We start from the raw sequence: 27,269 nt of genomic DNA, 5'->3' as shown, positions 1-27,269 counted from the left end.
TAAGGGGATAGGTGGACCCAAACCATTCCAGAAACCAGTTTTTCCTTCAATTTTTCCCCCACCTGTAGTTGTGATGATCCTGCTTATGTACATCAGATTTAAGATGGTCATAGAAATACCTTTCCCCTTCAACATTTGAAAACAGTCCTCTAGTCTCAAACTCTGCACAATGAAAGTCAAACATCAGAGTGATGTAACAATAATCTAACCACATCTTTGAGTGGAGGGGGACTTTACATATTAAAATATTCAGTGAAAATGTTGCTTATTTACAATATTTTAAAACTGCAAAAGCAAAAACATGAATTTATATTTCTGGGGAACATCTCACAAAACATCATAAACCCCTTTAACAGTGACATTATAATACTGTTCTAGTCTATTTTGTTAATATAGATCAAACGGTATACTAGAGTCCAAAATGCACACTGCTACACCTGTGTCTTAGTCTAATGTAGCTCTCTAATTACAAAAGGTTGGACTTTATAATACAAGGTCTGCCCTCCAACTGGTGGCTACATATGGAACCATACATAAGGCACTGCCAACATGTGGTAGGGTTTCACTTAAGGCCTGTCATCTCAGCGCTAACATATGCTGGAACAATATGCCATTCCTCGGCTCCTGAATTTGCCTTGAAAAAGACAACGATCGAGGCCTTTTATGCTCACTGAACTGCAAAAATACATGCTTTGCCTGCATATGTTTTTTATCAGGCATCCAAGCTGTTGATAATAGCAGTGACTCTTGCCATAGGTGGATCTTCTAAATCGGTACTACTCCCCTCAGTCTGACAGGTGTATGAAGACTGAGAATTCACAGAAGAAATATGTGTCACCAGGGTGATGGAACAGATGCTTTTGTGTACTTGATTGAGCTGTAATAGATTCAGTGTTACCTCGTGCCAATTGACACCAGATCAGCTGTAAATGTTTATGGTAAAAGCATGGACTGCTGACTTTTTCAGTCTTAAATGTAAAAGTTAGGCGCTGTTGTGTTTGCTATCTCTGCTAGACAGTTTTGTAAGCGAGACCCTGACCCGATGGACGGTCTGAAGGACTGAAACATTCATAAAGGGAGCGCGTTATCGACAGTGTTCAGGATTCATTGGTTTCTTCAGTCAAGAGTTTTTGATCCTACATACTAGTCGTGTCAATAAGGAATGTAGAAACTAAGCCCTAGAGTGCATCAAACCATCATAACACCTTCATTTCTCAAAATGCAACACCTCCTTTCTACCTTTGCTGTCTAGTATCTAGTATTGGACATATCTTTCAAACTCGAGTCCACAAAACTATCTTTACTGAAAACTTTGATAAGCAGTATTGTGAACATATGATGCCTAACAATAACGCATTTAAAAATCTATACCTAGCTACAATGATGTTGTCAACTGTTGCACCAATATTAGTTTAAAGCCAGGGCCATTTTTAATAAATCACACTTCATGCTTTGAAAGGGTAATATTGATGTTTCTGGATATGAAAGGTGAATAAAACCCTGTAATATTCTTGGTTGTATCTCTAATAAATACCAAAATTGGTTTCACACAATTCCAAAATATACTATACATATGACGGACCTTGTCTCTGTTTTACATCTAGAGTACTTTTGAAATATTATTGTTCACTCTGAAGTCTGTCTGATGTAAAACAGGTGCTATAAATAAGATTGAACTGTTGAAACTTGTGATGGTTATTTTAAGAGAAAAACGTTTTTTTGCATATTGCCAAAGAGACACTTAAGTTCTTAGCCTTTAGACTTCCATTAGTTTAAAGGATGGGTTTACAATCTTTCACTGTCATATGAACATTAAGAGGTGTTCATCACTGCAATAATTCCTCCTGTTCATACTGACTATTAAAAGATCTCCTTCAAATGTGCTTTCAATGGAAGTGATGGAGGACTAAATCCACAGTGTGTCATTTAAAAAGTTGATGATCAGCTTCTATTCAGCTTCAGCAGTTTGAGTTAGTCATATCAAGTGATATCTGACACATTTACAGTCTTTTTAGCATCAATATTCCCTCTTTGTGTTTCCCTGTTGAGCTGTGCTGGAAGTATAGTAACAAAAAGACTTTGCCACTAAAAACACTGTAACGTTGAAACATAGAAGACTTGATTTGACTCATTTGGAAGACTGAAGCTTCATATTAGCTTCAGATCAAATTCTAAATACATGTTTACACAGAAGGAGGACTGTGGATTTTGTCCTCCATCACTTCCATTGTAATTGTATTATGAAGGGATCTTCTAATGGTCAGTATGAACAGGAGGAATGATTACAGCAATAAAAAATAATGCTCTGTTACACAAGACTCTGATTTAAATGTATGAAATTGATGGCATTCCCCATTACTTTTGTGTCAAACAGTAATAATCAGTTTGTCTAACTTTTTAAGCTTTTGGCTTCCAAAATGGTCCCACCATTAGTCAGATCATTTTGAGTATGAGAGACCTGTATTGTGATGGCAATAAAATAGAAATAGCAATTGTCTATATTTCTGTGTGTAGAATAACAGCAGCAAAACACTCATATTCTGCTGATACATACTCGTAGCCATACTCAGCAGTATTTTGTACATCCAAACTGTCCAATTCTTTTGTACTGACATCAGGAAAGTTTCAAAACATCATATGATTCTCACGGCAGGCGTCTTTGCAAAGAGAATGGGAAACTGTTGAAAACTGGCCACAATCGCAGTGATGATTTTGTTTTCAGTCACTGCTTTATTGGAAGCACACAAAAAAACAGCAAGAGAAAAAAGCCTTCCCAAAACGTCTATAAGGCAGCCTATCCCCCACTGATCGGGCAACAACTGGATGGGAGCCAAACAGAGAGCAGGGGAGTGAACGGTACAGCCTATGAAGCTGATCAACACTTTTATTTATTCACCTGAAAGTGAATTTTCAGTATGACTGGGTTGCAAACACCCTGATAGCTAATCTCAAGGTGTGTGAAACAAAAACGTGATCCAAATATAAACAGCCCGCAAATCCTCTCATCAAATCCAGCACTGCAGTACCAGGGGAGGATTTGACTTGTCTTATTAACCTTCACTTGATCTCTTATACTAGTGAGTCAATTATTAAATCATTAAATCATAAATAAACTTTTTCTTGATACCCCACCTGAAGTATCTTTGGAGTATCAGATGCTCTGCAGGCTTAAAAAGTGGTTTATTTGTTAGAATCAGACAGCACGAATGCAGGACAACTGAGATCAGAATTTCAATACATTGGGTAGTTTCTTCCCTCCTGAAAGTTTTTAATCGGCAACATGCCACATCAGCAACCAGAACTTCCTTTTTAGTAACAAACACTTGAAGTAGAGCTAGACTGATAAGCTGGTGATAAGCTGATAAGAAGCCGGATCAAAGTGTCAGCCAATGTTGCATCATCAGCATCAGAATACATATCAGCCACTAAGGAACAAGAAAATGGAGTTCAGAGATATCAAATATATGTTTGAGGTAATTTAGAAACAATGTCTCTATTTCAAAGTTGCTCTAGAGTATCAGTAGGACTAAGCCTCAAAGGTAAAACTATGTTTATCCCTCAGGACATGCACTCCCTGTGCACTTTATAAGGAACCTATGCAACCTAATGCAATCTAATACAACAACTCTGCCATAAATTCTACTTTTACGAAGCTAATACATTTCAAGTTTTTCTTGACATTGCCAGAAAGGTGATAATTCCACTTCATGTTTATTATTGAGGTCGTAATGGTTATACTGGAGTGTGTTATATTGAGTGTTCCCAATATTTTGTCCTCTCTATTATCATACATGAGGGAGGCAAAATGTTGAGTGTCTGACAGCACAACCAGAAATTCCTAAAGAGGTTGTATATAGAATTATGAATGTAACATGAATAGAAATGAAAGGGGGAAAAAAAGAACACTCACCCTGTTTTAGCAAAGTTAGTCCAGTAGGTCATGACGACAGCACTCAGCATTACGTCATTCTTAGAGAAGTTGCAGTTGAAGAGATCTGTGGGACCTATCATGGGGATTCCGAACACATATGGTACTTCATCACCGTGGGCTGAGTCGGCCCAGCTGGGCTTCATGTCACTCTGACAGTGGTGGTAGAAAGCGTAGAAGTAAGTGGGGGAGCCATACTGGGCATGGAGGTCAGCTGTAGCGACAGCTGGCGCCACCCACTGGTGGTCAGTGAACAGAGCCACCAGGGTCTTGCGCCGTGTTTCTGGGTTTTCCTTGTCTGCCCAGTCTGTGTACATGAATTTGATGGTCTCACGCAGAGTGTCTTTACCCTCTGGGTAGCCATAGAGATGATCCACAAAGTCCGACACTGCAAAGTCAAAATCATTGGCTGACACCCCATCCTCGCTGTCCACAATGCCATCTACGAACTTGAATCCCTCGCCCTGATTGACCCCCAGCATGATGTCATAGTTGAGGAACTCCCCTTGCTCCATGAGGATCTGGGGGTCATCCGGGATCACGTCACCATCAATCACAGGGCCGAAAGCGATGTGGTACTTTGCGGGCGTGATGTACTGCTCGATCAGCTCTTTGTAGTTCTTGTTCTGCAGGCACTCCACCAAGTCGATGGTGTCCAGCATGTTGCAGCCCACCTTCTCAGCCAGGGCTCGTGTGTACTTGGCAGGCTGGTAGTTGACCGCCCAGCTGGACAGTGCTGTGCCACTCTGGATGATGGCTTTCTGGAACAGATCTGACATTGGAGGTTGTATTAGTGAAACAAACACACACAGAGATGATGGCAGCAAAGAGTTCATGCTTCAGGTTATCATAAGACATTATTTCTCTCCTGCTAGTCAACAGACCATTTAAACATAATATTCCTTTTTCAGATATTTGTTTAATATAAAAAAGGGCTGATCTTTAATTAGTATGTTTGTACTGTATCGCAACACTAAATACAGGAATGGTTGTATACCTAACACAACATGGGGCCATTTGTCCATTTCATAGGAAAATTGCAACAGATCTAAAATATTGTCCCCTTCAGAAATCAACTTTGTAACACAGTACATTTATCATAGTTAGATAGTTACAGTTCTGCCTGAAAAAAGCTGAACAGTTATGCATTTAACACAACCTGTATACTTAACATCTTTTTATTCTAAATCATTTATTTTTAAACCTTTTCTTTTTTTCTTTTTGGACAAAGTGAAAAGCAGTTATGTTTAAGGTTAGGTTAAAATTAGGGTAAGGTTAATGCAAGTAGTGGTTATGGTTATAGTTAAGTCTCTAATACATGAATTAAGTCTACGTAATGTCCCCAGAAGTGAACTAGAACAGCATGTGTGTGTTTGTGTGCTCTCTCTATCTGTGTTCGTGTGTGCGTGTGTGTCTGTCTGTCTGTGTGTATATGGGTCAAATTGACCTATTATCATATGAAAGACATAAATGTGTGGGGAATTGTAGCATGTTTTTAAAATTGTATTATTATTGTTATTTATATAATTTTTTACATGTTAGTCAGCAAAAATAAACCTCACAAAGATTTAATTTGTATTATTACAGTATATAATTTTTTTTAGTAAACATTTGAAATTGTTCAATTTGACCTGAACACCACTTAAAGGATAAGTGGAGCTGTTCATTCATCCTTCCTTACCTCTCCACCTTTATATGTCTTCACACAACAAAACCAACCAGCTGAATAACATAGGTTGTTACCAGGGACGGACTGGCCATCTGGCATACCGGGCATTTTCCCGGTGGACCGACGTGCTATTTGGGCCGACAGTCCCGACACTTGATATAAAAAAATGTATATTGGTCTGACCGACCCATAAAACCAGTAGATCAACGGCCCGATTGAGACTGGGCTGGCCCAATGATCACATTGTTAAACACTTTCGCTTTGGTCCTGCCTGCGTATTGCATTTGGCAAGAAAAAGTTATTTTTTAAATAATTTCTTTAAATCTTTAATTAATTTGCTTAGCGTCTTGTCACCAGAAGCGGGAAACACAGGCAGCGGCCTGCAGCTGGCGACAGGTCACAGGTTAAGATTAAAAGACAGCAGCAGCTCAGTTTAAGTGATTTCTTTCTCTTTGGGAAGAAAAGAAGGAGTTAGTCTGTCTGTGTGTTTTTCGCTTGTTCTTAACATTCCCATCAGTATTTTTCTATACCTTATTCATGTCCACTGCTTTCATATTAGAGATCAGATGAAGTTGAGCAAGAAGCTAACAGGGGTGAGGGTGATGCAGGGAGAGCCAGCACTGCAGAGTAACAGGTAGGTGCTATATGAAGGGTCTAATGTCTTTTTCGTTTACCTTTACACACCAGTTAGTTAGTGGAAATGTGGAAGAATATCACACTCAACAGTAAAAACAAGTAGGCTTATATGTTCCTTAACCTTTGCCTGTTCTACTAATTATTAAAAAACACAAAGTTGCGCAATTTAAGTTAGTATAGTATAACTTCTCATTTTCTTGCACCATGGTTGGTGTGCTTTGTTCATTTTGTTGTATTTTACAACATTGTTAAAATATGTTGATGAAAATTGAAATAATTCTTAGTGTGTGTTTCTTCACATCATTGCAGTAGATTCACTATAGTGACCCTACAATTGGAATTTGATTTAGTGTTGGCGATAGACTTGAGACTTGACTTGGACTTGCAAAAAATTACTTGTGAACACCTCTGGAGTTGCACAGTTGGTATACACATTCAAAAGACCGAAAAGGTGTGCGTTATCGAATGTAGTGGGCCGGTCTGGTCCAAAATGCCAGGGCCGATTTTTTTGTCCCAGTCCGCCCCTGGTTGTTACATAAACTGGAGCCCTTGTTTTCTGAGCTGCTCTCCTTTTATCATTTTCATTTTTTTAAACATGTAATGAAAATGATTATATCCACTCAATATATCAAAACGACCCAACCCTAACCCTAACCCTAAGGCCTACTATTGCCTTCACATTCAAACGTAGCTTTTAGTATCAATGTTAGCTTATAGCAGCAAATGAATGTGATATAATAGAAAACTGTATTCATGCGGATTGGTCACGTTTAGCAGATATCCAATCGGCTTAAGTATCCGTATTAGAGTCAGTACTAATCTAAAGGAATGAGATTGGTGCATCCATACTTTAGTAAGTATCTTTTTTTAAATTTTAAATGCATATTCCAATCTACGAACATCACTGACAGCAGCCCAGTCACACAGAAATTCAAACTCGACCTCTTTTCATAGCTGCATTTCAAGGCAAACAAAGGGATGATTCAGAATTTTGACGTTACATCTTTGTGTCCCTAATGAACAAAGCGCAACATGAAAGATATTTGCTGTTTATACAGCAACGATACCTTAGGCAGTATCCACATCCTGGAATATTGGTAGCACAGCTTCACGGACTGCCAATCAGCAAGTAGGCCACAATCCAGTAGGAACACTGGAGTTATGTGTGTATATCCATTTTTTTCTTGTTTCAAAGAGTGCTATTTATATTCATGCAAACATGCAGTGGTGGTGACTCAACCAGGCCGACTTGAAAAGTATGTTTTGAGCACACAGTAGACATTTCCCACAAGGCTGGTTAGCAGCATGCAATATTTTACTGCTGCTGTTAGTCAGATGTGTGGAATCAGTTAAACTTCAAGTCAGATGTTAATGTCAAAACTATACATACAGACACACTGATGAGCTGATCATACTTGTGTCTTCATCCAAGCCTTACAAGAGAGAGCTTTACAGCAGAGCTCCAATTTACAGCAGATAATGGAAAAAAACATAATTGTATTATACATTACCAAGAACACCAAACACTCAGCTGCTACAGACTTCTTCTACTGCCTGGGAAATGTAATACAATACCTTTCTAAATGGATCCATCAAACCAACCAAAATATCCCACAGATAGACTTGGAACAATAATATTGCTAGAACATCTTACTCTCAGATTTAACTTTCCTTTACAGAGCCATAAAACAACCTCCCTACTTTAAAATGACTGTATTCTCCACATTCTGAAACATGGTGGAAAGTCATTAAGGTTTTTATTCTACTCCAACACCATTCCAACTCCACAGCACCCCTCTCTGCATTACACATGGGTACTAAAAGGTATCATACAACTTCCCCATCCTTTCCACAACAATCAGTTCATAAACTTCAAAGACCTCATACAGAAGCATGGAGTTGGGACACACCAGGCTCTAAAATACCTACGACTTAAATTCATAATCAGAGCAAAAACATAATTTATAACCGACTTCAACCTTCCAAAATAATTAATGACATAATTCAATTTACAAATTTGAATAATAACTTCAAAGCTTTTATCAACATCAGATAATTGTGTAACAGTCCCAGCAGCCAGCTGGAACACTGATCTAACCATCTCTCACTCAACCGACTTCTGGATAGAAATGAATAAAAACATTTTTACTGTGACGCCCAATATAAACCTACAGCTAATCCAATACTAAATCATCTATCAGTCAATATAAAAGGTACAAAATGGGACTGGCAAAAAGGCACAATGCACAATTGGCACAATAGATAATTATTTTAATGCATTCTGGGTTTACCAACCAGTCCAGTATTTTTGGGACTCTTTAACTCTTCACCACCTTGAACTACAGAATGCCTCCATCCGCTAGGAGACATTTCAGAAATCAACATAGCAAACGATTGTAGAGCAGCCTGTTCATTTCTCTAGCTGTCACCGAGAAAAACAATTCTCCTAAATTGGAAATCAAAAAAATTCTATGAATATAAACCATTGGACCAACCTCCTTTCAGAATGCATATATATGGAAACAAATAAAAATCACTGCTTATGATAACAGAAACATCACAGAATGATGGTCCACATTCTTGTCCATGTTTGGGCTTGGCTAGTGACACGTACAGTCCCACATTCCCACATATACACAACACATACTACGACACACACATCAAACTGGAGATCCATATTCTCACGCACCTACATTTTTTCTCCTCTCCATTTGACTGTGACTGTCATACTGAAATTCTTACTGTCAAACAATAGTGATTAATGTGGAGCCAGATTCGTTTGGCTTATTTTATTGTCTATATGTTCGATTATTATGTCTATTTTATGTATCTTCTATGTCACTCTTTTTTCATTTTTTTTTTGGTCACGCTATTTCACCAATTAACAAGGGGAAAGAAAAGAAAGTGTCTTCCAACTAAGCCATGACTGCTGCCTATCAGAACATAAAGGCTTTAAATTAAGGCAATTCCTATTCCCTACAAAATGAGAACAAAATGAAAGGAATAATGAAAGGCCTAATAATTGCACCATAGGAGCACAAGAGCAAATAGAAAGTTTCCCTTCCTTTGGTTGCATTTAAAGGTAAACCTAATGAATTTCTACCGGCAAGATAAAAATGTTGATTTTGTTGGGAAGGTGCCTTTTTCACTAAGCCTGTGTTTGTTCCATGCAGGGTGGAAAATGGCCTGGGAACTGCAGCAACTCTTTTTTTTCTCCAAGATCCAATCCTCCAAATCCTCCTTTTTCTGAAAGATGGGTCAGGCGATGTTGTATACATTTGAGTTGGAAGGAACTATTCATTTGTGAAAGCCATGTGAAGCTCTGTGTAAACCCAAAGGAAAACTTTAACAATGACCTTTTTTTGCTCTGTGGTTTTAAAATCCCCATTAATAAAACATATAAATAAAGATGTAAATACAACATGTTAATCTGGAATCTGTTCCCATCCCACTGTGGGTGGTCACAGAGATATTTAGAGGCTGAGGCAGAGAACACAGTTGAATGAACACCTATTAAATTGTGTTCTCTGCATGTGGTCATCAAATATGACTCCATGAGTTATCTGATGAAAAGCAACAAAGGGTATTTGAATAACCGATGCTGCTAAACTGATCCAGTGCATTCTTCCTGCTACCCTGGTGGTGTTTGTGCTTCTGGGTTGTGTTTGCATATGTCTTTGCGATGTTTAATTTGTCATTTTTCCTGTCCTGTACCCAAACAATACATGTCATAACAGAACTTTTAATAACCTTTGGGGCTTTGATGGGTATTGGATTTTACAAACCATGGGCCCATTTCACCAAATTCTTATTATCTGCAACATGACATCTTTTCCTGCATCCCTTGCATGATTTTTTGCCACATTTAACTAATCAAACCAAGTGTCTGTGAGAATTTTTGGTTGCTTTATTTACCTGATTACTTTATTACTTTGTGACATGTCATATTTGGAACCTGTGCACAAACTTCAGGAAGCCCTGTAGGACTTGCAATTTGCAAGATGCAACCATTTACAAAAGGTTGACACCCACATACTCGTAAATCTTTAGATAGCCAAGTCAAATAGGTAACTTCCTTTTTTTTTAGTTCACATAGTTTTTTCAGACTTAAAAAAACCCTATGTTAAATAAACACAGTGAATTAATCAATCATTTTGACTCATCAGTCAAGGTTCTGAACACTTGTATAATCACTGCGTGTGGATTCGGTGTCAGATGGTGGATTTTCAGTGTTGGTATTGTTGCTCACACCTCTGTTCAGCAGCCTCTGTCATTATTCCTGTCAAGCATTAAATGTGAAGACTTTACAGACCTTCCCCTGCTTCACAGACCTTTGTGAGAACATGATTTTGGAGCCCCTCCTATATTGATTTTTCCACATAATGAATCATGCAGTAAGAGGCACAAATTTCTCACTACATTTTATTTTTTTTAACTTTGTAATCTTTGGTGTTAGAGGCAGTGATAGCCTAATAACATCGCTCGCTCTCTTTCTCCTTCCACCTGAGGCTAAAATAAACACTGATGTGACCAGGCAGGCAATAAGCTTACCTTACTATTAATTAAACACTGTATTTCAGCTTTATGGGCCTATCAGCTATGTATGTAGAATATGCATTGCTGGATATATTTGGAAGATCTCAAACCAAAAACCCAGAGCTTGCTGTGAAACTACTTTTGATACAAAGTGCTAAAAAGCATGACACATCTACATAGAAGAAATAAGAAAAAAGATTAATTTTGAATGTGAGCATATCTCTGTGTTCATCTGCATGCCTGTGAGCGAGTACCTTCTGAGTAATGCGAGAGGGTGAGCAGGCTGACGCACGATGCTCCAGCACCAGAGCCAAAAATGGTGACTCTCTTCGGGTCTCCTTTGAAGGCCTGGATGTTCTCTTTGATCCACCTGAGAGCCTGAATTTGATCCAGCAGGCCGTAGTTACCCTTGGCTGCCTGGTCTCCTGTGCTTAAAAACCCTGAAATGATGAAAACAAGAGAAAAAACACATCAAACTTACTTCTTTTTCTTCTGATTTCATGTAGAATGAGCAACCAAATGAATACCAAATGAATACACATCACTTCACCCTCCAACAGCCCTCTCTAGAGCCAGTGCTTGGTTTGTCTGTTCTAGACTACTGAGAACCTGCTCCCTATGTAGATATAAGGGGTTCATCGAAAATGCAATTCTTATTTTAAGGTGACACTGATTTAAACATACAAATGAATATTATATTCAATTTTTGCCAAGTCCGTGCTGCTAAATGTCGTTAAATGATACACACTGCACCTTTAAGAAGGCCTCATAGCACTCATCTGAATTCATCTAGTGGGTTTTCAGTATTTTATGAAAATAGCAGGTTGTATTCTCAGCATGTAATACCTTCATTATTGCCTGAGAGCTGTGTTTTGCTCCTTTAAACTGCTATTTTGAGCAGTAAAAAAGCTGCTGGAAGTCTTAATGACTCGTTTCAGTAGAGAACAGCTACAGTGTAGCAGAGGTAACTACATCTTATAGATATTATTCCTCTGTACAATTGAACTCCTTTGTTGTCCAAAAAAAACCCCAACTATTAAAAAACACATCAGTGAGCCACACACCGCTACACTGGGTGACATGCTCCTTCATTACCATGATCACACACTCTCTGTTGTTTATTTTGACTCAATCCCACACACACACACACACTGTCCTGCTGCCAGAAATACTCACTGGAACACCAAATGTGGATTAATCCACTGCTGAAAATAGTCCCCAACAAAAACACTATTTCTACCTGATTCAGTAACATTGGATTAAAAGCTACAGTGACCAGCTGTTTTAGGTCAATTACTGAGACTTAAAAAAATGAAACCATATGTGTGAGCTTCAAAAAACAAAAGTATGAACCAATGAACTCTGAACTGAGAGCCACAGACATGCTATAGAAGTCAGATAGTATTGAGAAATGCACTAACACACTGCAGTGTTTTTCAAACTGCAAAGTGCATAAATCTACCTGTAATGTCACCAAATTTGAATATCCGCTGTTGTATAGGCTCCCAGGGGCCACAATCAATAGCTTGTAAACTCCTATAAATAAGAAAACCAAGATTCATTGAATTTTTTTTAATTGTAAGGTGTTGTAATGAAAACAAAGAGAAAGCAATGATGAAGAACATTTTCCACCATTGATGCTCATTCACTAACACAGTCCAGGACAATCCAGAAAGTGCTGGTGGCCCCCCCTTTCAAGCTAATAAACAACAAGTTGCTACACTGGGGTCCCTAAAAGTAACCAAATCAGATCAGTAACCGCTCATGTCCACTGGATGCTTGTGTTCTGGTTGCTCTTACGTATCTTCACAATACTTCAAATATCCACTGAAAACTACACGTCAAAAGTGTGGAGTTGATTTGCTGACATTTTGTGTTTTGCAGTATGTATAAAGACATTTGCAGCTCATTGCTGCAGGCAGTAACTGAAACTTTATAACTTTATGCAGCACACGATCTTATCTTCACTTTGTAATTGTATTTGCTGAATAATGTTTATAAAGCAGCAGGAAACCACAGCAGTCCCAAATCTTTCTTCATAGATTTTTTCTGGAGAAGTACAATGAACAAACAAACAAACAAAAAAACTAACAAAAGATGCTTTATGTACATAAAGATAAAGTCAGTCCAAATTAAATGCATCATTATATTTACACATTTCATGTCAACTGTAGAGATAGGCATTTATATACATTCCCTAGTGAAATGGATACTCTGGCAAATAGATAAAGCATGTAATGATAACAAGTGGAGAAAATAGATGTCTGTGGACTTTGGCACACCGGCTACAACGGCAGCAGATCTTCTCCAACAGCCATAATGCATCCAGTGGACATTGAGATGAATTGCTATGTTGACTATGCTGGCTGAACCTCCAAATATATGCAGGTAGCCTCCTGACTCAAAAGGTGTTTAGTGGTGCAGAATGAGGACGTTGAGACTTCATGCAAATGTCATCTGACAGGCAGGAGCTCCAATCTGGAGACAACCAATCACTCTTGTTTTGATCCTTTTATGAAACAGTTGTTTTCTAATCCACTCAACCATGTAAAAGACTTGAAAACTGATCGTCGCAGACAACAGCTTCCCAATTCTCTATTATAGAATTTTAATAAGCTACCAGGAGTCAAACAAGGATAGCCATGCATGGAAAAGACAACTCTTTTCAGCAGTATAGTGACAACATGAGAAAAATAACTGCATTAATAGAGCTGATGTTGAGTATGTAAATTACATACTCAACATAAACATACCCAAAAGCTTTAGGCTCTTCAGAGACGAGAGAACCTGCTATTTTGAATCTGTATGTGGGTCAGTGAAAAATAAGGGTTAATGAGCAATTCAAAACTATCTTTTAAACTAGTTTAAAAAGCAGCATCAGGTTTGTTCAAATGTACATTTAGTATTTTTGTTGGTTTTATATCATTTGAAATGACATTTGCACCATTTTTTTTTACCAAAAGTAAGACTCTTGAAAATGTCAAATGGTGTAACAACAAAAGAATGAAAAATATTACATATTTTATCCACCTACAGTGTATTTAAGTGGATTTATACTAATAATGACTTCATTAAAAAAATGTAAATGGTTCCTGATTGACATGATTCCCCAGATTAAATGTAATATTAAGAACAACTGTATTCCATTACCTTTATTTAATATAAAAAGTTATAATGTAAGATCATGCCAAACTAGTTGATATGGTGTTTTATTGAGAATTTTGTGTTTTTACAAAGTTTTTATGGTTACACCACTTAGACATTTTTGCCATAATCCTCTAATATATTCTCTCACAATGGATTAAAAGCAGAAATTATATGCTGAGTCCACAAAAAAAAATGTGTGCAAGTCGTACATACGTTTATTTTCACAATTTAACCCTTTTTAAATTTCACTAAACCACATAGACACAAAAAACCACACTGACCCATGTATGAATGAGGCATCATTATGTTCTTATCCAAATATGCACAACAGTTACTATTTACTTCCATAACCATCCTCCTATAATAACAACAAGTATCCAGTCCATCAGCCTCTTCTTTTTAAAGCCAGTCAGCATTGAGTTCAGCTGCCTCAAGCGCCGACACATAAACAGTCAAGTATGCAAAGGCCTTTAAATTTGATTTTACCCATGGCTCCAGAAATGGTCGGCCAATAGAGATCCCTTCCAGTCAAGTGCCAGACCAACTGGCCTGGCAGCGAGCTCCGCATCCGAAACTTGTTGACAAATTAGCAAATGCGCCTAAACCCATTAAGTGGCTTTCTAAATGCTGCCACTGGGGAAACTAGTGGCTCCTCCTTGCCAGGCCTAGGAGCTCGGTGGCCAAGCCTGGCAGCGACAGTCTGTCCCTGCGAGCTGACCCAGGCAGTGTAAATGACAAATGGGATGAGGACCGCTGGGTAAGAAAGGAGGAAAAAAGAGGAGAGGTAGCCTGTGGCTCTTTGATAGAGAGCAGATCCGGTTTGTCATGGTGAGGTGGAGGGGATGATAGAGAGGGGATGGAGGGCAGGGGTGGGGGAGGATTACAAGGCCTCTGGCAGCCTCACACACCCTGTAGGATGACCACAGGCCCTGGCTCTGACTCTTCTCTACCCTCTGTACTCCACCTTTTTCACTCCTGCTCTCCCTCCATCTCTGTCATTTCTCTTCCGTTCCCTACTTTTTCCTCTGCCTTCTCATCCTTCACCACAAAGGAACCGTGGAGAGAAGCGTGCCTACCAGGCGCTCCCCAGGATGTGTGAAGATTAGTCAAAGCTTCATTTCAAAGCACCATGTCCTGAAAATAGACTGCAGATATCACTAAGCCTACCGCCTAGAGATACATCATGGACAAATGTCTGAGAAACAGAGACTTATCTGAGACCAAAGAGCGCTAAAAAAACTTCTATGTCTAAAATAATAACGAATAAGAAACATATTGAGACAATTTACCTGTGTAGGCCTGAACCACTAATCACTTTTAGGCTGAAAATTTAATATAAGCTGTAGAAAGTGATCTAAGTCATCTAAACTGGTGCAGATGTCACTGTCTGTAATGACAACACTGATTCTGTTAGAAGAATTTTGGCTGACTCGCTCGTCCAAAGATGTTTGTGTAAAGGAAGATGTACCACTCTGTTTGGAAAAGGTAAGGAGCGGTCCATTACTACTACTAGCCTAGTTGATACAACATTAAATGGTAAAAGGACTGTACTTATATAGCACTTTTCTAGTCTTTATGACCACTTAAAGCACTTTTACACTACATGTCACATTCACCCATTCACACACATTCATACACTGATGACAGGAGCTAACACACAGGGTGCCAACCTGCTCATCAGGTGGGAAGCTAACATTCTTTCACTGGTGGCACAGCCATAGGGAGTGATTCAAGGTTCAGTTTTTTGCCCAAGGACACATAGACATGTGGACTGGATCAAACCTCTGATCTTCCAATTGGTGGACGACCGCTCTACCTCCTGAGCCACAGACGCCCCACTACAACTCATTAGGAAAGAAGCAACTCCAGTAACACTGAGAATACAACACAAGGACACACAGTTATGTCATATAATATTAAATCTGCACTCTATGTAGAACACAAATATAGACCTGGGGGTTTATTCAATAGAAATAGATTACAGCAATTTCAACCACAAAATTGCTCAGAGAAAAAACAATTAGATATTTTTCCAAGATTGTTGAGTTTTATATTCGGATACATAGTAATGAGCACTTTGTAGACAGTAATATTTCTTTTTTGCTCTCAGTTTGTCATCAAAAAACCATATCCTCTGATACATTTCCTTAATAAACACTGCAAATAGTCTCTGATATCACACTGGTGTTTCCTATAAAAGAAGATGTAAAACATGACAGATGTTTGATGAATAGGAAGCTATAATTGCTCAAAGTCCTTGTTTACCTCCTGAGAAATGCAGGAGAAAGAAATGGCTGTTGATTCAGTATGACGCTCTGACAGTCATTCATTTAAGTGACAAGTTCATGAGTTTTTAAAAAAAAAAAACTGTATTTTTGAAATGTTCTGAGGCAAAAAATGAAATATCACTTAAATTTAGACTTCTTGTAAATCCAGGGAATATTTCCCCCTGCTGTGTCTATCAAAGAGTCACTGCTGAAATTAGAGCCAGAGGAGAGATGTCAATACTGAAATGGAATAAAAAAAACATTCTAATAGTACACATTTTAAAAAACACTGTGAGGTGAATTATGTGTATGTATGTATATATATATATATATATATTTTATAATGCTGCCTGCTCTTACACAGCTGGATTGATAATACAAAATGCAAACAAATAATGTCATTTTTTCTTTCCCTGACAAATGCAGAAGAAGTGTTTGGTTGATATACTGCAGGCGGTGTTAGGGTGAGGTAAGATGATGATGGAGACCACCTGTGACAGTCTACAGTAGCTCCTGTGGTGCTGCTCACTTTGTGTGGTGCTGTTACAGATGTTAGCCGGCTGGTAGCCTTCAAAAAAAAAAACATGCCACCTTCAAAAACTCCACACCACATGTAACTGTCAGGCAATTTTCAGACAAAAAAAATGACTGTTTATTTCTACATCTGCCTGCATTCTGTACTTGGGTTCTACCTTCCTGTCCCATCAGAGTGTAGAATATGTTCTTTTTACTTAAAAACGTTGTGTTATTATTAAACCATCAGAAGTGCTTGTTATAGATACTTGGAAACTTAACTTTCAAATGATACATATTCATGCATGTAGTGCAGTGTTTAGCCCCTCTGGTAAATATAAAGGCTGCAGTTTGCCCCAGCAGGGGGCAGGGCCCTGTAAAGAACTACGCAATTTGTTGCTACTTACACCTGAGAGTCATTTAGTCAATTCACAGCAGGGCGGCGGAACTTACATAAAAGAGAATCCTACATAGAAATAGGTCTTGTTTGTATGTGTAAATCATAGACGACCCCACAAATGAACAAATTGAACAAAACAGAAAAAAATCCTCCAGAAATGAGCTGCTTATAAATTCTACAAAATTATTTAAAAAAATATTTTAATTAGTTTTATACATGTAATACAGATTATGTACATAAAATGTGATGGGGATAAGTGCAAAAAAAAACCTCAGGGTGGGTTTATTCTAGGCACTCTTCAGTGCTAGGGTTCCATTAATCAAAGAATAAAGAGAAAACTAAGATTATTAAAAGGAAGGTCAAAAAGAGATTAAGATTTCATAACAGATAACAAAATTACAAATATGCTGTACAACTGCACGAAGAAAACTAAAATTAGGATTAGTGGGTTGATTATAAAGATAATCCATGCAGCGATATAAAAAAACCTTTTACAGCTTTCTTAAAATTTGTGGGTGCTAAATAAAAAACCCATTGTCATGGTAACGAATTCCATATCACTGAACCTCTGTAGATTAGACCAAACTGTAACTGAGATGTTGGACAGATAGGAGGACACACCAGGATTATATTTCATCTTTTCAGAAAGAAGCAAGTTGACTCCATGATGTCCTGCTGCTGAAATTCATCTGTCATATTCACAGGAGAGTAAAGTACTGGATTGGCTGCATACACACTGTTTCACACAGCTGTGTTGAGAGGCCATTTATTTACTGTACATGTTATATGCAGTACACTTTACTGTGGCACACTGTGTTTAAGATCTTTAACAACTAAACCATCTCCATGACAACTTAGCAGCCTCCATCGACTGAGTTAGACCATGAAATATGGCCATGACTGCTTCAGGGAAAACAATTAAGGGGAGCTTGTGATAACATTTTTTTTTTCTCAGACTGTGTTCTAAGGTCAACAATGAATTTTTAAGCTTGACGTTCTAGTTGTTCATAACATTTGTCTGTATTACCTGTCAGTCAAAATGTGGTACAATATCTTCATACAGTCTATGATCATATTGTATTGTTTTTTTAATGCCTAACAAGAAACATCAAATACAGCCTGGTATACACTACTTCCTGTACCAGATGTTTCTACAGATGTTCATATCACCAAAAGCTTTTATGAAGTTGGTTTACAGTGTGTTCAATCTCTGCTGTTTTTTATTAAAAAGGGAATCTGGAGTGTTTATGTTAGCCTGTTTCATGTCTCGACCTAATGGAGTCAGATTTGAAAAGACAAAAGATATAATAAAAATAATAACAGTTTTGACCGATAACTGCTTTTTTTTCAGATGCAGTCTGTGTTGTCAGTGACACTGTGATCTCTCACTGAGCCCCCGAGGAAACCCTTCATCATCAGCAGCTCTCCCAACCGCTCCGGGAAGGAAGCATTAATCCCTCCCCTCCGCTATTTGTATTAATTCTGCCTTGGCAGGGTCTGGCCGCTTAATGTAGGTCAGTCATGACAAAGCACAGAGTGGACACAATCACAAGGTTTAAACAGCAGTGTGGGAGGAAGTCTAATGACTGACCTCACAGACTCCTCTTCACCTGTTTTAATCGAGCTATTCGATGTTTTCACATGTTGTGCTTTATTTACTTTGTGAAGGTTACACATCTGATGTTCTCAGTAGGACTATATACAGTACTGAAAAATCTGGAAATGGAGGTGCTGCTAACTCTCAGTAATAATCTGGAATAATTGTGCATGCTTTCTGTTTAGTACTCAAATATTCAATTGGTAGTCATTTAATGAGGTTATGACAAAAATGGTGAAAAATGTCATTTATAGTAACTGACAAAATAATTCAGTATTCTGACTGAGCACCAGTACTCAAACTGGAAGAACTCCAAAATCCATGTGATCAAATTGAACAAGTCCATGAAATGTTGGCATTTTGGGGACGCGAGAGATTTCCACCTGACAGCAGAAATATGTTTGCCGAGCCAAATACGAGCACTGTCATCCTGTTCCATTTGCACCAGCTGAAGTGACTTAATCTGTACAAAACATCAGAGTTGAAATTTAAAAAGTGAATTTTTTTTTACCAAGTTCTGAAAATACCATCTGAGTGTTATCTAAATGCCACAGCATTGTACACAGTTTTAATGTTGTAGAAGAAAAAAAAAAAGCAGCAGCATCAGATGACAGCAGAGCAGTGTGAGTGACACAAATGACACAGAGTGAAATGGCACCGCGGCACTTTGGACAGACGGTGACCCGGCAGAATGCCAACTGCTAGAGCTTTGAGCACAAAATGTTCACAGGCCAGAGCGCCGTATGAGTCAATGCATGTGTTTAATTTCATTACATCACTCACGCTAGAAATGGAAAAATTTCTATTTTATATCCTCAAAATTTCATGAAGCACATGGCACAATTTACACTCTCAATTCTCTCATGTCATGTCAAGTGTATCATATAAGGATGAAATCCAGATGAGGTTTTTGTTGACACTCATTTGCCATATATTTGCATTTTCATTAGCCAGGTCATAAATAGGATTTCAATTGGTTTTGGTTTTGGCTTAGTTGTGGTTGTGAAAATCAGGGCCAGCCCCACCTGACTCCTGACAGTGGTGGCAACACGCCTGAGCCTTAGTAACTGCCGAAAAATGCCAGAAAAAAGTAATCTAGTCCTGTAAACCTATGTTAAAGGAGTAGTGTGTAGGATTTTGTAGCATCTAGTGGCGAGGTTGCAGATTTCAACGAACTGAATACGTCTCCCTTCATCTTCCAAGCATGTAAGAGAACCCACAGTGGCTAAGTAGCTGCAGAAGCCGTGAAAAATGCAAAAATGCCTTTCTAAAGTCAGTGTTTGGTTTGTCCTGTTTGCGCTACTGTAGGAACATGGCGATGCAACAAGGTGGACTCCAAGAAGACCCGCTCCTTATGTAGATATGCTAAATACATCATAAAATCATGTTAAATATTTTTATATAACATTTCCTCCCTTTTCTCTTCAAACGTTACAATAGTTTTGATGATCCTCTTGACGTCAGACGACATAAATGTATCCAATCAGATTGATTAGAGATGATAAGCTATCTGCGTCAATCAAATAAAACCACACTTCACCATTCACATAAAGACTGTGAAGTTTAATTTATTAACTTCCCTCTTCCACAAACACATGGCTAACACATATTGATTGACTACATGAAAAAAAAAATGGTGCTTGTCTCCACAGGCTCTCACCCACACAGGTCATTTCCTGTTTGCAGTATTGAGGGATCAGGTCAATGCTTCTGCAGCTCTGTGCACAGTTTTTTATGATATGTGTAGAAACCAGGGTTATTATAGTTAATGAAAACTAAGACTAAAACTAAAACTAGCAGTGAAAAAGAATTTAATTAACTGAAATAAAAATAAAAGTTTTTTAAAAAAAGGACACAAAATAAAAACTAGGATGAACATTGCAAAACTAACTAAAACTAAACTGAACTGCAGATAAAATCTGCTTTTTTTTTTTTTTTTTTTTTTTTTTCGTTTTCTCCCTCCATTTTTACTGTGTTCTATCCAGTTTGACTTCTTGATATAACGGTCTGCTTCCAGTAGGTGGCACCATAGCGGATGCCGACTGCCGCATAACACACAAGAAGAAGATGCTTGATTTATGATTTTCTAGAAAGAAAAAGACGAAGTTCCATATTTAGACTCCGACCCTGCAGTAGATCAAAGTCAAAGTTTGGTGTTGAAGAGTGATGGGAACATTTGTGGGATTCAGCTAAAAGGGAAAAATCCCACTAATGTGTGAGTCCACCTTCAAAGCTCTCACAGAGAAGCAGGAGACAGCTAACATAAGCTCACAGTCAGACAGCTGCACCACAAACACAACAAACCTTACTTTGTGGTTTGTCAGACATTATTTCATCCTTTTCAACTTCTACGAATCAGGGTTTCCTTCTAATACCTGAAAAACTAAGACTAAACTCAAACTAGTCAATTCCTAACTTCATCACTTGTTAAACTAACTCAAACTAAACTGAAGTAAAAGAACAAACTGAAAAACTACATGAAAATTTCCAAACTAAAATAACCCTGGTAGAAACAACTGGAGCTGCTTACTTTCTGTCACTTTGACAAGACGGCTAATTTAAGTGTAACTTCAGCTGCCATTTTTAATAAGGGGACAGACCTTATAGAGGCTCCTGATCAAAACATAAACACATTTGAGAGAGGAGATTACATAATGATGCATCTTGGAGAGATGGATGAATTTATACCTTTTAAACATCTGAGTAAAATACATGTGAGCGGCTGGATTTTGAATCCAGTTCATGAAGTGGATCAGTGAGATGAGCTTTCTGAGATTCTTTTTTTCATTGACTTTCTGGAAAATGGATTCAGAATCAGGAAGATTGAGGTCAGCAAGGAGCACAACATGTAACAGCACAATTTAATTGGACATGTCAGGCACAAGAAAATGCGCTTTTCTGCCTAAAAGAAAGACCGTTTTTGAACTTGATGATTTTTATGGACACATTTCTAGAGTTTTCAGCACTCAGCACTAATGACATAATAATTTGGGTATAAAAGCTCAAACAAACATCCTGTGAGTCCGTGCTCACAGTCAGTGGCAAATTAATAGCAAATGGAGCAGGCAGAGGCGTGCTTTTCTACTGTCTCGCTTTGGGGAGCAGATGGTTGTAATCACAAAAATGAGCCTTAGTGAAACCAGCAAATAATCTTCACCTTTTTACTTAGCAGATATTTTCTAATACAGCAGGAAGGGGAAAAGTAGAGGTTCTCCACGTAGAGGTCCTTTATCACGCTGTTCTATAGAGACAGGCAGAGCACACTGACAAACATGACAGTAATAGTAGTTAATTGTGCTCTCTGTCCAGAAGATAATCTCCCCTGCGGCTCCAAGATGAAATGTTAATTATCAAAGGGAATGATGGGAAGGGAATGGTTTGGGATAAGCTCAGCAAGGTCAGCTAGGCTCAGGCGTAGCGACGTTAAAACCTCCTGTCTGTCACATGGAACGTCGCCCGCCGAGCCGAGCCCGGGTCCAACCGGAACCGGGAACGAGGGAAGGCGAAGAGACAACGATCAAAGCGGCGGCTGAGGTCTATAATTAGGCCGAAATATTCAATCCCACATGGGGGCACGCCTGGTGATAAACATAACCTCCCCCTGACTGACAGTACAGCAGTGAAACAAACACACCACAGCTGTCAGAGAGCCCACGCCGGTGCATTTGAGGGTCACGTCATGTGGCAAATTCAGCAATGAGTCACGCTCAGAACGACATTATGATAATGACTGAGAAAGATAAATGTGGACATTCTTCTACAACCTCTCTTTTTTTTCACTTAAGCTGCAGATTAGCTGGGGTTGACTGGGTCACGCCTGGTCACAGACAAGATGTATTTGAGGGTATTTTAAAAGACCTCCTGGAAAACTGCTTGTTCACCACACCTCCACAAAAGCCTTAATATCCAATAGAAAGAGCTCACAGTGCTGCCATGATGTCATCCATCACGTTCAACAACACGTGCTCTGCAGTTGCGTTGTGCTGCAACTTATTATGCAGCTAATTACAAGTTTAATGGAAGCGTTCTAACTTTTTTCCCATTACTGTGCACTTACTTCTGCTCTGTGACGACGCTAAACAAACTGAGTGATGTCTGCACATTCACTGCTAACAGACCCAGCCAGCATGTCCATGTGGGCCCCATAAGGGTTACATTTGAGCTGCATATATGGGTCCCAAGTGGGTTTGTCCACAGTTTCCATGGTGGCCCCACCTGTGTTTGCCCATATGGGCTTCAAGTGGGTTCTGACTGCATGAGACCCATGTTGGCCCCATATGGGGTCTAGGTGGGCGCAGAATGGGCGTTAAGTGGGGCTCATACAGTCAGCCCATGTGGCTGTCACATGTGGGGCCCATGTTACTGAAACCATGTGGGACCTGCAAAATGTGCCCAGTTCAAGCCCATGCCAACTCAATACCCACGTAGCCCACATTTAACCCATGTGGGACCCACATGGACATGCTGGCAGTTGCAATGATTATGACATCATAAAGTCATGTTAGACAAAAACAATTAACACACTTTGCACAATAAAGAGTCACATTTCTAACATCACAACGAGCTGCTTTTAAAAAATGCTCCTGTGACTCAGTGCAGCGTCTCATCTGTCTTTCAGGGAAAATAAAGAAATATATTTCTAGGGAATTAGGGTTTGAACATTTTATGATTTAAAAAAAGTTCATCCAGAGAAAAGGAACTGAACAAATGGTTAGATGCTAAGATTTGATGGAAAAGGCTCTGCACTTCAAAGACAGTTCAGACACATTCTGCACATTTCTAAATATTTTTAATCTGGGGCTTTACTGGAATATGTAGTTTAAAATAAAACTCCTCCTCCCACTCTGTTAGCCCCTGGAAGCTGCGTCTTGGCTGATTTCTGACAGATACATAAACATGCAACAGGAGTAGCAGGATTTCACTCATTTTACTTGTTCTTCACTCTAAACGTCAGCCTCTCAAATCCATCCGTACATGTTTGAATCTGATCCCATATATGGGTGTGGACAATGTGAACACATGAAAAGACCTTAGCAACAACCTTAGCAACCAGGGCTATGGAACAGATGGCTGTTTGTGGACACGTGGGACAAGGTAGAAAAAAAACCATTGCAGACAAACCTTGGATTTTGACTTGCAGAAAGCATTTCTACATAGGTTATCCTCAAGTTTTGCCATGTTTACCCAAAAAAAACCATACTATGTGCACTTTGAGGATAACAGGTGTTCCGCTGGAAGTATATATCCCTTTACCCTTTTAATGAACATAAAATCTTAATAAGTAAAAATGAACAATATCAAAAGCTGAGCTTTGGGTTGGGTTGGTGGAGGGAGCTGCAGCAGATCAACAGTGACAAATGTCAGGTTGTAATTGCAGCATTGTACACCTGTATGAATTTGACTGGACAGTATTATTTTCTATCATCAGCTGATAGCGAATAAACGAGCTCGTATAAGCCTGTAAAGCATGAATGAAACAACAGATGCAAATCAGTGAATGAAAGGACGGCTTTAATTATTCATTTGTTAGAATACAAAAAAGTCTCTCTGGTATCCATGATATCCACCAAACCCTCTCTTCATGTCATTTGTCCAGATGTTAATCTTTGCGTGTAAAAAAAACATCTTGTGTAATGTGTGTTGATGCTGGGGATCAGGACAGTGATGCATGTATCCAGACATTATAATATGCTGACGTTGATGTGGGTTTACATTGAAAACAATATGTGTTGATGTTGGTCATAATGAAGCTGGTGTGTGTTCCACTTCAGTTTCTTGAGCTGGTGAGGTTTAACCAGTGAAGGTATTGGGTTTGTGGGAAATAGTATTCACTTAACCCTTACATACTGTTTGGGTCCAATGATCCATTCTCACATTTGAAAGCAACACCATAAATTATATTCTCTGAGCCTCAAATTGTAAAACCTTCCTGGAGTGGCCCAGAGTGTACACAAATGGAAATATTTTAAAATTATTATTATCATCCTTTTTTCTTTCTTCTTTTTTTTTTTTGCAGCTGGTATACATTTTTGCACAAAGCGCTTGTGAAACCAAATCAAATGTTGCATCCTTCACTTTCATTACATTTCCAGAGTACATGGCTTACATAACATAAGATCATAATATAGTGTGGTTTAAAATTTGGTATAGGCACTAATTATCAATTACTTAAACTGGGTTAGAATATGAACAGTATGTAAGGGTTAACAGCGCTAAAAAAAAAAGAAAAAAAAATACATTTTTAGAAATATTTTTATCTCACTACTATCCAAATTGATTAGATACTGTTGAATAAGGTTGTACTGTATGTCTGGGGGCTCATCGTTTTATTTGTATATGCATCATTACAAATGTCAGTGTGATTTTGAATCTTAAAAAAAAACAAAAAAAACGTTTATATTTAAAAACACAAGACATTTTTTTCTTGTTTATTTTTTCAACTGTTTGCTGCCAGATTTGTCTCTTAGCTTGATGATTTAAAAGCTGTTTCATAACAGAATTATCAGTCAGAGTGTTCACTGACACTTAAAGAGCTCTTAATTAGCATTTACAAGGAATATATTAACTGTTAATGAATTGATTATAACACACTAGCTGCAGTAATATGAAATATGTCTTCATAGTGGAAGTTATAACCAATGACATATACTGTACATGAATGTGATACTTAAACATCCTTTTATCTGCTTATAACTATATTACAGGCTGTTATAAAAATATGATTTAAATGTATGTCTACTGTATATAAATGCTAAATTAGATAAGATAAGATATTCCTTTATTAGTCCCTCTGTGGGGGAAATTAGCAGCAGCGAGTGGAGAGCAAAAATAGAAAGAGCATCAATGAAAAGAATAAAGAACAATAAATAATAATAAGTACAAAGAAATAAAAACAATAGTAAAAATGAAGTAAACAAAATAGTAACATACAATATGTACAAAGAGGGCTTAAAATATTCTTTTCATATTTTAAAAACAATGAAAGCTGCTTTGTCAGAGTTGCGGTAAAATATAGTAGTAGTGAAATATAATGCAGCTTTAGTTCTGATGGTTTAAGACTGTTTGTTTGTTCTGATGTGACAGACAAATATGATCTTTAAGGTCACCTTATCACACATGCTAGAAATGGAGAAATGTCTATTTTATAAACAGCAATCTAAAAATAAATTGAAAGCAAAGAGTGAGAGGAACGGTGAGCTTTTGAAGGCTGCTTGAATTGAGTCATCAGCTCAGCTCCTCCATCCTGTGAATTCTTCTCTGTTAGTTCATACAGCAGCAACCGACACAGATGTTGGCCAGCTTTAATTATTTGGGGGGATGTTTTTTTTTTTGGAAGCGGGTAAACAATATACATCTGTTGTCTGGATTTTTTCCTCATTTTTTTTTAGTGAGAAAGTCTTTGATGAGATGTGACGTCTCCTCCGTGTTGTTTATTCTGACAGCGAGAGATGTTCTTCACGGCATCAAAGAGAACAACGGCAAGTTTCATTTGCTGATCTGGGACGAGCCAGCCAGCCAGCCAGCCAGCCAGCCAGCCAGCGCCGGGCACAGATGCACAGATGTATGTATGATGTGCATTCTTCCTTTAGATCAGGTAACACTATTATGTACATGGCCACTTTAACCCATTATAGACCAAACATGTCTCATTTTTACAAGCAAACTTAAGACCTACATTTTTAATTTGGCTTTCAATTGAATATATTTGTTAATCTGTCTTGTATTTTATATTTTAGCCTGGTTTACTACTTGGGCTTTACTGTTTATTCTATTTTATTGTTTTCTTCTTTATAACCCACCTTTTATGTCGATTTTACTTCATTACTTTTACTCTTTTAATCCTAACATTTCCCGTTTTACCCACTTTATTCTATAGTGACTTTATTTTATTCTTTCCTTTTATATATGTTTAATATTTGTATTCATTTTATTACCTTTTTATTTGATTTATTTTTACATTTTTATTCTACCTCTGGTGTTTTACTCATTGCAGATTCTTGAGAGTTATGATAGTGTTTCCTGAGTTCCTATTTTGATTTTCTGACTATGTAAAAGCACTTTATGTTACGTCCCAATGTTTGAACAGTGCTATACAAATAAAGTTTGATTGATTGATGCAAAAAAACATGTTCATGTGTTCCCTTACAGCTCCTATTGTTTCAGATTATAACGTGCTTTAGTGGTGCAAACAGTGTCACCCATATAATTGTGCAATTAATTTAATTACCACGTGTCAACTCGGCCCCCCCGTGAGAGTTTTGGGGGACCGAGGCAGTTGCAGCATTTGCGCAGCTGGTAATCCAGTCTTGTGTATCTCACATCCAGATAAAGACAGCATCAAGATCAAAAGGGTGCGCTGGATGTATGTTGCAGAGGAGGAGGAGGAGGAAGAGGAGGAGGAGGAGGATGCTGTGTGAGTGCAGCGGCAGACTGCTTCAACCTCTTCTACTGCAATAATTAAAGCAATAAAAAGCTGGCTGATGTGGAGCTCATTTGAACTAGAACAAGATTCCATATTTCATAAGATAATCATATGTGTTGTATGGAATATTCACAGTAGTCATATGGGCCATTAA

At 38.2% G+C, this 27,269-nt stretch overlaps 1 protein-coding gene across 5 annotated transcripts in view; it reads right to left on the bottom strand.

Moving 5' to 3' along the window:
* nlgn4xa (neuroligin 4 X-linked a) overlaps positions 1-27,269 on the bottom strand; it is a 93,467-nt gene that overhangs the window by 4,517 nt on the left and 61,681 nt on the right. For 4 of the 5 annotated variants that reach the window (XM_062445572.1, XM_062445573.1, XM_062445575.1 and 1 more), the window contains 2 exons: positions 11,024-11,209; positions 3,911-4,700 (listed from right to left, as the gene is read on the bottom strand). In XM_062445572.1, coding sequence (XP_062301556.1) covers positions 3,911-4,700; positions 11,024-11,209 — 976 coding nt within the window. Of the gene's footprint in view, positions 1-3,910; positions 4,701-10,764; positions 10,780-11,023; positions 11,210-27,269 lie in introns of all 5 variants that reach the window. The other variant, XM_062445577.1, reaches the window with a different exon arrangement.

The sequence above is a fragment of the Scomber scombrus genome, chromosome 24 (assembly GCF_963691925.1).
Source record: "Scomber scombrus chromosome 24, fScoSco1.1, whole genome shotgun sequence".
Classification (NCBI taxonomy): Eukaryota; Metazoa; Chordata; class Actinopteri; order Scombriformes; family Scombridae; genus Scomber; species Scomber scombrus.
The sequence above is the reverse complement of the archived record's forward strand: the minus strand, read 5'-3'. Positions and strand labels throughout refer to the sequence as shown.